A 13,376-nucleotide genomic window follows, 5' to 3' on the forward strand; every position below is an offset into this window, starting at 1 on the left:
AGGGTTAGAACAAGGGCTAGGAAGCAACTACCCACTCAATATGATCTGCAGACTCAAGATAGCACCCTGCTAAAATGAATTTAAAAAAACCCTACTGACAAATTTTAATCCAGCCCAACTGGATTCTGCTTCAGCCACAGGGACTCCACCATGCCTGTCTTGTTTTCAGAATCAAGACACGCAGATGGCCAGCCAGCCCGTAGACCATCAGCAATGCAGCTTTTCAAGATTATATATCTAGAGAAAAAAATGCACACACATGAACATGTGCACACGCACTCACACAGAAACAAGCACACGTGGGCAGTTACATGTGCCAGAACACACTGGTACTTATCAACCAGCCAATCACAAAGTGTTGGTTTTTTTGTTTTGTTTTTGTTTTTTTTTTTTCTTTTTTTTTCCTGTTTTGTTTTTTTGTGGGTTTTTTAATTTTTAAATTTTTTTTTGTTTGTTTTTTTTGTTTGTTTTTTGTTTTTAAAGTGAGGCTCCGTCAAGTCTTCCCCCCCCCCCCCCCCCTTTTTTTTTTTGAACCCTTCCCCTACCCCAACCCAACATGGTAGACCTAAGGACGGAAACACACCCAGTGCAAACAAAGTTAAAAAGCTATTTTTTCAGTATATATGTTTCTTAGCAACAACTTCCGTATAACATGAAAAAGTGAAAAACTAGAAACTAATTTTTTTAATTTTTTGTGTTTAAATTTAAATGGTATGTGTACTTGCTTCACATTGTCTTTCTAAGTTGGCGTTCATGTTTCAAGTATTTCAAGAGTGATATGTTCTCTTTTTGGATTCATATTCCAAACGAAAAACTGAAGTTATATAAGGGAGGCAACTATGTGCTCAGACAGTCTGTCAATGACCCACCTTTTTTTTTTTTCTCTCTCCGTTTTCTTTTTTCCTTTTATAAATGTATTTATTGCAAGTTGAAAAAAACGAAAAGGTCAAGTTAGTGCTGCTGCTGTTCCAAAAAAGGTCACGAGGTCAGAGTTGAAAGTTCTAAGTTCAGATTGAATCCGACCCTCCTCCCAGAAGGTCTCCAGGTAGTAAGGGAGCAGGGCTGCCCATTCTGTGTGGATCCTCTACGCTTGGGACCCCCCACAAGCTTGAAGAATAGTTTGGGGGCCCCCACAACGAAGCGCCAGTGAGATCACCCCCACTGCTGCCACCGCCGCCGCCACTGCTCCACTGCCCAAGCCCTGTTGACCCACCAAAGAGATTCAAAGCAGGTCCAACTGGATCTGTCTGGGTCTGTCCTGTCTCCAGGGATTGCCAGCCTGCTGTGGGTGCACTTGGGGTTGCTGCAGGTGTAGGGGGCTGAGCTTGTGCCAGAAAGCGACTAACCTCTTCATCTGTGGCAAACTCAGCCAGGATGGTAGTGTTTCCCAACACACACCTAGAAAACAAGAAGACATGGAAGGCAAAAAAAAAAAATAAATTAGAGCCAGATAAGGGCAAGAGATTCAGAAGGCATGGAAACACCACTATTATGTGCCCAAACCAAAGCTTACCACAATGGAGTGAGCACAGAAAACTTCAGCTGTTCTTGACAGTAAAACTGACTCAAGGTACAAGAATTTCCATTTCATAAGGGGACCAAAAAAACCAACAACCCCAAACCAACCAATCAACCCTCTCCCCCAAAAATTCAGTTGTTATGCCTGCAACAAAACCATTCTCAGTTTAAACTAGGGTCCTGAACATTAACACCAAGGGCAATAAAAGTGCCTATATAGTGTAGTTAAAATGGCAAATGCACATATGCCACGTTTCAAACAGAACAGAGGAAGAACAGGTTAAAAGTCTGTGAAATTCAGAATAAGATTAGTATAGTTCAAAAGTTTTCACTGTGTTTAAGGGCTTACACCTCTGACATTTTCAAAATATACCAGAGCCACAGTCAGTTCCAAAAACCTCAGGAACAAGAAACCTAAGATCTGCAGCTTTTCAAGTAAGCTATTTCAGGTGCATCTCAAAATGATAGCAGATTCCCACACACCTGGGTTGCACATATAAGAATGATTTTCATCTGAACAATTGCACAAGCTTTTATAAAATGGCCCAAATTGTCCAGTAGGGCGCATACTGGTCACAATTCCATCCTATTTGAACCTTCTTAGTTCTGTATGTGCCAGCAATTAAAGCAACACAAACAGAAGGTATCTTCGCTTCTCTTCTTTGTCTGCTGATGAATGAAAAGATTCCCTTCCAGCCATGATACTTGAGTTTCCAAAGCACAGCAGTGGACAGACGTTTTGTGTTCATGACTAATGTAGTAACAAAGAACGGACACGGGGGATTGCTTACATGTGCAGCGCAGTCTGGGCCTTGGCCGCCTCCTGTTTGGTGTTATATCGGATAAGGGCGGTGCCCTGGGTCAGGTTCAGATGGAATGTCAGCAGTGGGCCATGCTGCATGCAGATCGTCCTCAAGGTTGACCCATCAATCTGAGGAAGAAGAGCCAGGATAAAACAGATGTTTGTAACTATTTCTCCAAATGTACTTCAATCCTAATTTCGACTCAGTAATTAAAAGATAATCTGCTCTCAGAAAGGAGAACAGGTGAAAGCAGTGGGAAGCAAACAAAGGTGACAGTTTAATTTTCAAACAGAATCAGTATGCCTTGACTTCTCACAATTACAATGACTTTGCTTTATGGAATAATCTGACTTATCTTTCCCACTCACTTGTAGCTTCGGTCCAGTTTTCCCCACTTCACTGAGTTTCTTACATTGTCACTATCCTTACACTGCCAGGTTTTCCAGTAATTATATACAACTTATCTTCAGCCGTCAGGATTCGTACCAAAGGAACCAGAATGTCTTAGCCTCCAGCACTCTGATTTCAGTATAATTTAGATCAACCAGTATTCAAAAGTTCTTTGCAAGACTGGAAATATCACTTCTATAATGAGAGTTTTTTAAAATTTATTTTGGTCCTTTTTTGTCTTTGTGGTTTATGAAACAGTAAGTCACGGAAACAGTCCATGATCTTTCTGCCAAACCCAGCAATGTTCATTCCTCCTGAACTAATGTTTTCACAGCAGTTGTTGCCTACATTCCTTCTGCAGCAGCAACAGCTTGTTACTTACCTCCAGTAACTGCTGTTCTCCAAGGTGTTCTGTACAGACAGATTCCATTCCTGGTATGCCACAGGAACATGCACACACGAATGGGATCTGTATGTGCAGATACTTAAGGACGTGTTACTTTCTTCCTTCTCCCTTTCCCCCCTATTATACAATACAACCTCAACTGAGGGAAAAGGAAGTTGTGTGCAGATACAAATACGGACAAAGTTAAAACAGAGAAACTTGAAATGAAGATACTGTCCCTGAATCCACCTTAACCTTTATTCTTCCCTCTCTCTAGTGTGCTGACCCACAATGAATAGAGGATTTGTTATGGAAGAGATAATTATAACCTGCTTATTTCTCTTAACTTAAATGCCTCCAAAAGATACTCTTCTTCCATTAAATGATTTCTAAAGCAGTCTTAAACTACCTTGCACAAAGGAGACTTAGAACTGTACCTCTTCATCACACCACTGTTTCCTTCACATCAAGGAAAACAGTCTTTTCTACGAAAGGAGCACAGTTTGCCGTTTTGGGTGATCTGAGGGAGACCTTAGTTTTTCCTTTCACATTTCTTAAGACTGTAGTAGAAGCATGCTAAATTATCCTAGGGACTCTCTGTCTAGACCTCAGGGCGCTGCTGATAATCATATAGGCTTTCCCTAAGCCTTGAATACAGATTAATTGGGATTGTTGAAACCAGGATCTCCGCAGAATTTATTTTGAATGGAAGCAAGCTCTGAGAATACTTGCAGGAATAACCTAACTAGACTGTTTTTGGCAGGAGTGCTGGAAACATTCTGTGGTTTCAGTGAAAACTGGCAGTTACACCAGCTTTCTTATTGACAACATCCCAAAGAACAGTCTCTTTAACAGCTATAAACCATTCCACATTATGGTCATGCAACTTATCCTCACTTCTAAGAAAAGTCTTGCTGTTCCAGTGATTTTTTTGAAACTCTAGGTAATGAAAGGTTATGACAGTCACGTAGCAAAACCAAAACATCTTAAAGTTAGCTGAAGAGATTACAATAGAAAAACCAATCAGACCGCAGTCCAGTTTAGTAGAAAGACATCTTATATGTGTTGACAAATCTGATTTTGTTAGGTTTTATTCAAAGAGAAACAACTGAAGAATCCACAAATCTGTACCTCGGTAAAGCAAGCAAGTTCCCAGAGACAAGAACAGAAAATACCTGTGGAGTGAGATTGTGAAGAACCAGCCAGTAGCTAGGACGAACTGAGCCACCATCACTCCAAGTAGATGCTGCAAATCAGAAGACAGAGCAATCAAGATGGATTTGATACAAAGAAAACCACTTTTCTCTACAGTCAGGTCTTTCGATTTTACAGAAGTTCAGCATGATCAGCCCTGCTAACACACAAAAGCCTAATCTTCAGTCCTGAAGAGAAAAACATGTATTTCCTCAGATTTCACATCAAGAGTCACTTTTTACTAGTGTTCATCTTTGAGGAGTTTCCCACCCACAGAAAGCATCTAGTCTTGAAAGGCCCCATGCAGCAGGCCTCCCTCCTAGCAGCTCTCAGCCCTCTTCACTCAATCCCTGCAGCAAGACTTGGGATTTCACCCCCCACCCCAATTACTGACAGCAAATTTCCATTTCAAGAAGGAATTTTTTCTTTTTCCCCCCTTTTACCAGACAACTGCAACTTTCTTTCCTCCAAACCACTAGTGCTGTAAAACGTACACTCCTCAGGTCTGATCAATGGTGCTATCAGTTGATTCTTCTCACCAGAGGTAAGCCTTGAGTCCTGTGCCCCCCAGCCCCTGACCGATCGGGGTGCTGTGCTGTTCCATGGAGATGATGGTTTGGGGTTGGTCAGGCCAGGAGGCGGGCGGGGCAGCCCTGTAGTGTTCCTTGAGGAAATATGGTTTTTCCACATCTTGTTGGAGAGATGAGTGGGATTGTGTCCTATGGGATCTGGGGACCATGTTGATTTGTAATCACTGAATTTTGCTAGAAGATTAAATAAATTGTATGTATTAGAGAAACTTAGGAGATTCAACTAACCTTTAACTGGACTATCACTGTAAACCCTTTGACTGCATTTATATCAGAGACAAGCACAAAGCACAGAACCATACAACAGTTAATTTACCATACCAAAAAAAGCCATGCTACATGTAAGTTAATCGTTGCTTATTTTATATACGCTGACAAAAAAAAAACCACACCCCAAAACAACCCTAGATCATTTATGATAATATAACCGGTCACAGTATGTTAATCATTAATAAGATGAACAGCAACTTTTATGTCCACTCTACATTTCATTTGAGAACCCGAGAATTTCTTACAACTCTGGGCATTGCTGACCTTTAATAAAACTGAACCTTCTTCAAGCCAAAAACTTGCAGAGAACTGAAATGAATGTTTACCCACTCTTGGTCTACTAAGCTAATGCTCCCTCCTAAAGATGTCCTCCTACAAGATCAAAGTGTTCTCAGGAATCACAAATTTCATACAGAGTTGACACAACGGTTGACACACAAAGAAGGCCATTTAGCTGTGTGACAGCTGGACTTCTAAACAATCTTGATAGCACTTTTTCCCCCCCCACTAGAAAGCATTACCAAATGCCTATTAGGAGAAGTTAAGACCAATAGTGGATATTCCTAACACTTTTCAAGAACCCTTTATATAAAAGTCCAATAAAAGAGAAAAATTAGCACACTCCCAAAAATATCACTATCAGTCATCAGTACTTGGGAGCTCTACCTAAATCAGTTTTCCTTAAGAAGGCAGACCACAAATTCTCCCACATCTTCTGACACCAAGGGACATTTATCACCCAGCAAAAAACCAAACCAAAAGTCAAAATTACTCGAGTAATTTCTCTTTTCCTTGTTCTGGAATGAGGACCAGCAAACACAGACAGGGCAATCTAGGGGAAAAGGCACTTGTGTCACGAATTACCTCAGCCAAAACTCATGGGGGCGTGTGCGTGCAAATATATGTATTAAGCTCTATTCACTAACAAAAGGTAGCAAATTACTTACTTGAAACAAAGGGTAAAAATCCAGGTTTACAATATGCCAGGGTGTCACAAAATAATACATTTGGGAATCAAGACCATAAAGCTTTCAACAAGTAAAAGTGTGCTTCATTTTACAGTTGGATCACTATATTTCCACAACAGAGTAACTTTCAACAGCAAGAAGGTTTCAAGCACTAACCTATGAAAATACATGAAAGTGCTTAAAAACCTGCTTTCGCTAGACTCAGTTTGTTTTACACATATGTGAATTCTAAATTCCTAATTCAGATGACCCGCTTTCTGGCTGTACAACGCTGGTGTGTAGTTTAACGAGATGAGCAGAAGATGAAATGTGTGCCAGGCAGTGGTCTACTTTCCTCAACTCAACTATGATTTCAAGAATTTTTTATCTCCTGGGTCTTTCTTGTGTGCTAGACAAAAATTAAGCAGAGGTAAGAAGCTGATACATGCCACTCCTTTCCCCAGGCTATGAAAGAGAAATCTTTTATGTCATTGGAATGCTGCATATACAGATATTGCTTCAAACCAAAGTCACTCCACAAACTGGCAGCAGGAACGTTGTTTTTCCTCAAGGGCTAAATAGGATTTTCAACACATTTTGTGAAGATGCTGAGATAACGTATGAACACAGCTTTTATTCAGTAATATGCAAAAACCATAAAGTTTGGGCCAGATGCAGCTCTCAGCTATGTTCATCGCTATTCTGCTATTTACACACAATTCTTCAGTTTTAAGTAGTTGTCAAGACAATGATGTCTCAGGAGAAAACTCTGGCAATTGTTAAGAAGTTCAAAATCCAAATGGTTTGTCTGGTGCAAGTATTTCCAGCATCCTACTCAGAAGTGTGTGCAGAAACCATTTTTCACAAGAAAGCTTTAGAGACTCCTTACCAAGGATCTGAGGCAGATATCTAAATTACTATTTACAGGCCAACCATTAAAAGCCAGAGTACTAAAAGCCCTCTTCTCTCTCCAGGTTTCAGGGAATGGTGAGTGCTATAAAAGGTGAGGCAAAAAAGTTCCAATATACTAAAGTTAAAATGAATAAAATCACTCACTTTATTACTCTAACTCCTTAACTCATACATACAGGAGTAGATATGTTTAAGAAATTATGACAGTCCCCCAACTCCTTAGGTATGTCAACAAGATTGTGTATGTGTTGGTTTTTTTTTTCCTGTTGGTTTGTTGTTCCCCACCCCTCCAGCTTTTGCATCCACTGCTCACTGCTACCCTGTTCTTCAACTTGCATAACTAAGAATTTTGTATGGAGGTGGGAGGAAGGGAAAAGGATCTTAGTCTAGTTTTTTAAAGCAACTACAAGAGAGTGTTTTATCATCAGGAGGAAAACTATCTGATCAGTCATTCCAATTTTGAGTTCCTCAGAAATTACTGAAAGACTAAATATTCAAAGTGGAACACAAATGAGGAACTATTAAGTGGAAAACACTTTGTCCAGGTAAGTTTTGGAGCACGCATACCTGAAGTGCTATGAACGTTGGTGAAGGAATTGTCAGAGGCACTGTAGGGCCAGGCACCAGGTGAAGGCAGCGAGGTGTTGAGGGAAGAATTAGACCCTATCGAAGGGAAAAGGAGAGAGAAAGAGTAGGCCAATTTCATAGAGTTTCTGTAATGCTGTTAAACCTCAAGAGAGCCATAATTTGTACCAATGCCAAGCTTTCAGGTGATAGGCGGCCATGGTGCAAAGGCACATAGGCTTCCTTCTTAATCAAATGCAATAGACTGTTACCCTGTTATGACAGGAACATCAGAATATTCTCAAATGTCAGAAGGACTTCAATAATCACAGATCAGTTATTCACTGCTTTACCTGTGGTGTTGTCCCGCAGAAGTTGGTGGTCAGTATCTACAATGGGAGATGTGGCTGTCCCCCCCAGCACGCTTCCAGGGGTCACATAGGGGTCAGATTCAGGGTCAATGTTTTGTATACCTTTCCATGGCACTCCTGGTTGGAACTCTGGGACAGAAGGAAAAAAGGAATTAGATGCAAACAAGGAAAGGCCATTTACTAGAAGTAATTGTTGAAGATCTCTTTAGGAGGGTAAATAATTGTCTTCTACACTGTTCCTCAGGGGGGAAAAAAAAAAAAAATCAGACTTTTCTTAATTAAAATCTATTTCACATTTCCTCCCAGAGCACTATCTCTAGTGTCTGAATACAAGTCCACACTACAAAAAACTGGTTCAAGCGCACATGGTATTCCTTCGACTATTCCTGTTTTACTACATTCAGATGAGGCTTCAATAGTTTTATCCTTCCTCAATACATTATATATTTTTAAGATCTATAAGATTAGATTATATATTATGAGATTAGATTCTCCACACGTACTTTGTGTGTGTGTGCAGAAGCCTTTCTCAAGGAAAGGCTACCTACCTTAGGAGTTTATAAACCCAACTTCTGACACTTTACACTGTAGGTGCACACACACTTTATACATTACCTGTCAATACTGAGGTAATGCTAAGGTGAGATGCCTTGCGGTAAAAGCAATGTATATACTCATTGATGTTCTTCGTGTTTCACAATGAGATAGAACATACTTATCATGCTTTTGTTTCAACTATAGCTCCAGGCATGCCTGATTTTTAAGACAAGAGGATGAGTTATATGAAGAATGAACATACAGAAACTCCCGTTACTGTAAGAAAGATCAGTAACTTGGTTCCTTCTCTGAGTAGACGTTCAATGAATAAAGTGCTGTGGTCAAATTTGGAAGTAGTGATAAGAAAGTAAAACTGCTTTTGTGTAAACTTTACTGTTTACACAAAAACAAGTAAAGAAGCTTCAGATACTATGTGACAACTTGGGTATGTGTGAAAAGAATGTCAAGGTGGTAGATTTGTCCCTTGCAGAAACAAGTCCAGGATACAGAATGATACCTTTATTCCCAACCTGAAGTTCTGAACTAATTCATGACAGAATATTTGAGTGTAATTAAAAATCCATGATTAAAAGTGGGATCCAGGATGTGCTCTCTGGAATGAAACCATATAGGGTGAATCTAGCATGGAAGGGTTCATTTCAGTCACCTTTGTAATGAAGAAGTATAGTCAAGACCATGAGTTTCACAAACAAATACAGAAGAAAATGTCATACTACTGGTGCAAAAAATTGGCACAGCAAGGGCAGTACTAGATTGTGATAATGCACTGGCAGGAGAATTTCAGAGAAGACAGAAATGTCCCCCTGGGTCAGAACTGTGGTCCATCCAGCCCAGTACTCTGCTAACAGTGGTAGGAGAGATACCACCTAGGGACAGAACGCAAACCTGGCCACTATCTGTAGGCTAGTGTCCTCACACTCTCCCAGCATCCACAGTCCTTCTGTCCAGGACATCAGAAATACCCTCTACCTGCTAGTACCTGCTTGTGAAACTGTTTTTCCATCAGTTTATCCAATCACTGTTTCAACTGGCTAGCACCATCTGGCTCCACAGCTCTAAAAGCAACACATTCCAGAAACTCACCACACCCAATGGAAAAAAAAAAGCTCTCATCTATTTAAAACATATATCCTCTCAAGTCCAGCATTTGCACCGTGGGCTCTAGCGTTGCAGGATTCGCAGAATTACAATTCTGCGTTTATCTTGTTCACTCCCTTCATGATTTTGTAAACCTCAGTCACATCTCCTAGTCTTTAGTAATACGACAAAATAATCTAGGATACCAGGTATCATCGTTTCTACCACTATGAGCAATCAGCACTGCATCATGGAAGGAATTTGCTCAGCTACTGCCAAAATACTGCAATCCCCTGACAAATGGGATCACCTTATGCTTAAGGAACAAGCACTGCAGTTTTTGGGTCTAGTCAAAAGATCTTCTCTTTCTGAGATAAAGAATTCATGAACACAGGTTAGGATCTGAATTAGAACTTGTTTGGGGAAAAAAAAACAAAACAAACAAAACCAAAAAAACGGAGGGGAAGTCCAAGTCTTGCCTTTGTAAAGATTTCTGAGAATTGGTGAGACTGAAAATTAAGTGCATAGTAAGCTCTCCTCAAAAAGTTTAAGGGATATTCAAACAAGGCTGTAAAGATCAGGTGTGTCGTATATAAACACACTCACTCATCAATATAATTCTGGTCTGGAGAAGCGTTTTCCTTGAACTTCAGCATACTGACAAATTTCCAAACTATCCTGTGCAACTGACAGTTATTCTTATCCATATTCACCAACTCTCCCTACAGACGTGCTCTTTTATTTCTAGTTAGTAAAGAAAACACGAAGTGCATTTCTCCACTGATACTTGAAAGGTCCTTCTAAAAAGTTCAAAGATAGGATTATTAGGAAAACCATGACAGACACATCCAGGCCAGTTTGCCTGGAATATATGACCGAACTGCTCTTGTACCTAGGTATGCAAGTCTGTGTGACATAACCAAAAGACATAATTCTCACCAACGCAGCCAAACTTGCTCTCACCTCCAGCTGTGATATCAGTTTGATTGGGCATCACTTCATTTATCTTTGTGCTGAACAATACTGCTCTCTTGAACGGCAGAATTTCTGCAGCAGATGGCATTTAGGAGGAAAATGTGAAAGGTGTAGTCAGGGTGAATGCTGAGTGACCACTGGATTCATTCAAAGGAAAAATGCCCCTATTTCAAGAGGTTTTCTCTTGTAAACTAATTTTCATTAACAACTTATTTTCCAACTCTAGGAAGAAAAATGGTATCTCCACTCCAGGAACTGGCAGTGGGCCTCATCTACAAGCTTGCAGAGAAAAAGGACCTACACTGTAAAATCATTTTGGGTCTTTATTCTTCATCAGGGGTCTTGATAAGGTGGATCATGATTTCAGCTAAGTTTTCCTTCTTGAGGAAACCAATAAGCCAGAGAGACTATCAGACAGCTTAAGTGGCTGATGGTTATGGGCCAGTAACACTTGTCCCAGTAGTCTATGGACTTCAGAAGAGAGGGAGAGCAATACAGCAATAATTGTGTAAAAGCCACACACCAAAACGCATGATCTATTACACGACATCTGCAATCACAGCTACTCGTTTACACGAGAAATTAGGGATGGCATTGATGATCCCAGTGAGAGTTTATGTTCAGGACTTGTGAACTCCAGCTATCCTCTGACAGCAGTGAGGCACCCAGCAACAGCAGACATTTTACTTCTCACTGACAGTGGGACTGGAGGTATCACTAAAGAAGCTCTACGATATTAACGAGGGGCACAGAGCAGCTATTCAGCTTCTCACTTCTGTAACAGCCTTCTGTTACCAAGAATCTTGCCAGAGCCAGTGGCTGCTCCAAACCCTGGAAACACGGTAGAGCTGATCTTCACATCCCTCTCCTAACATGCCAAGCAGTACTGTGTTTCTCAGTATTACATAGGGGAATGGTGACTAAAGAAACAAGTTCAGCAACAGTGAGTCTGCGAGACAGATCCTGAAAAAAGTAAATTTTGGGTGTTTCTGGCATTATGAACAGTAACTCCACAGCTCACGAAGCTTAGTATTTAACAACTAGGCTGACAGAAACGTAATGCAAATACACCTCTATAGAGAGCAGTCAGTGGTATGAAATGTTGTGGGTGTGCAGACGTTCTTGAGATAGCTAATTCTTTAACTGTTAGCTTATCAGAAAACATTTCTGTGCCAGAGTTAGACACTGAGAGGTTCCCATATAAAAAGCTTTACCTACTTTTTGTAGGTTTCTTGCAGTTGTATCTGCCACACAGATTCCTAGGCTTTCTGATGCAAGGTCTGTGCTACCGGTTTACCCAAGAGATATACCTGCAGCTTTAATTTTTTGCGCTTGAGGTGATAGACAGCAGAGGATTTGCAGTTAGGAATGTCTTTGTGGAATGTAAGTCTTCCAGGCAGAGAAAAATCACAGTATCCACTGTTTGCTGAGCAGCACTGATCATTAATCTGTACAACTTCGAGGACACCGCTCTGTGTTTAATGAATGTTTTATAGAGAAAAGTACGTGCGTGTTCAAATACATATGTATTTTTCCTAGATACTCGAGTTTTCTAGCAGAAAAATAAAATTCTGCCAGTGAAACTCTACAAGATTTAAAGAATGTGCTACTGTCCGTAATCCAAAAAGCAAGGAACTTCTACTCAAGCCACAAGATTGCTGAGCAGCACTGAAACATGGCAACACTCTTTTACCCTTTATGTGACATGAGCAAAGGTGAATCACAACAGTGCTTTTGTTGTCAAAAACGCCACAGCTTAAGCACACACATTGTATATGTATTGTGCCAATACCGCTGGCAAAAGGAAGCTTGTGGTCTGTAGCGGATCATTATTTGTAAACAATTGCCAGAAGAAAAGTTCATGCTACATAAAATACAAAGGGTCAACTCAAGAAAATCCTGTTTCCACCATCACAAAACCCAAGCTGTTATATCTTTTGCTTTCTGATTCCATGCTATCGATCAGAATTTTTACACCCCTTGTCAGCCTAACACAATGCAAATAAGGAATCAATACAAGAAGGGAGCTGGTATTGTGTATTCTATGGACAAGTGTTCTCATGAAAATTTCTGTAACTGTAAAGTCACAAAACTACAGAAGAATTCACCTCACAAAACCCAAATACTACTCAGGCAATTCAGCAGTTATTTCATATTTAAGCCCAGCAATTTTCTGCTGGAAATTCAACATTTATGTACTAATTTAAAGTGGAAGTTAAAAAAAACCAAGATAGGCCAATCAAATATTTTCCTTGCAGTGGTTATTTAAACAGTAGGACGAGGAAACATCCCAGCATATCCACTGCAAAGCTAGGACATAACCCCTGCCCTTATGCAATACCTGGAGGCCAGCTGGCATTGCTGGATTTGCTTCCAATCTTGTTCGTTGGTGGAGATTTGGCAGGTAACCAACTATCACCAGCAGGGCCTGCATGGCCACCCAGGGGGTCACCCTGAATGATGTCGAACTGGTTGTAGGGCGATCCTCCGCGAGTCTTTCCAGGCGGCACTATTGCACCTGAAGCATTAAAAAGATACATTTACCCTCAGGAAAGGTTGGGATCTTTATGAGTATGGTATACTAAAACAAAAATAAAAATATTAAAGATGCATACTGGTGAGGTAAGACATTCACTAACTTGAAGCATAGTTTCATCTGAGCTATTTCACCTCTGGCAAGATGATACTGCAAGGGCATTCCCAAAACAGCCAGTCCCCTTCTCACCATTTTTGTGCATATTGGCATCTTGTGAAGCCACAGAGGGCAGCCCTTCCATCATAGTCCACTGCTTAAAGCGGGATTCTGTTCCAGCCTCTTTCCC

The 13,376-nt window shown here is 40.5% G+C and overlaps 1 protein-coding gene across 1 annotated transcript in view; it reads right to left on the reverse strand.

Annotated features, from left to right (window-relative positions):
* Positions 1-454: 454 nt before the first annotated feature.
* Positions 455-13,376, reverse strand: part of LOC104161495 (trinucleotide repeat-containing gene 6B protein-like) — a gene marked incomplete at its 5' end in the record, with an annotated part of 19,447 nt that continues 6,525 nt past the window's right edge. The window contains 8 exon segments of the mRNA XM_009699957.1: positions 455-1,398; positions 2,310-2,449; positions 4,272-4,342; positions 4,734-5,054; positions 7,577-7,672; positions 7,927-8,073; positions 12,896-13,072; positions 13,280-13,376. The exon segment at positions 13,280-13,376 is cut by the window's right edge and continues 9 nt beyond it. Coding sequence (XP_009698259.1) covers positions 1,008-1,398; positions 2,310-2,449; positions 4,272-4,342; positions 4,734-5,054; positions 7,577-7,672; positions 7,927-8,073; positions 12,896-13,072; positions 13,280-13,376 — 1,440 coding nt within the window.

The sequence above is a fragment of the Cariama cristata genome, unplaced genomic scaffold (genome assembly GCF_000690535.1).
Source record: "Cariama cristata isolate BGI_N322 unplaced genomic scaffold, ASM69053v1 scaffold11625, whole genome shotgun sequence".
NCBI lineage: Eukaryota > Metazoa > Chordata > Aves > Cariamiformes > Cariamidae > Cariama > Cariama cristata.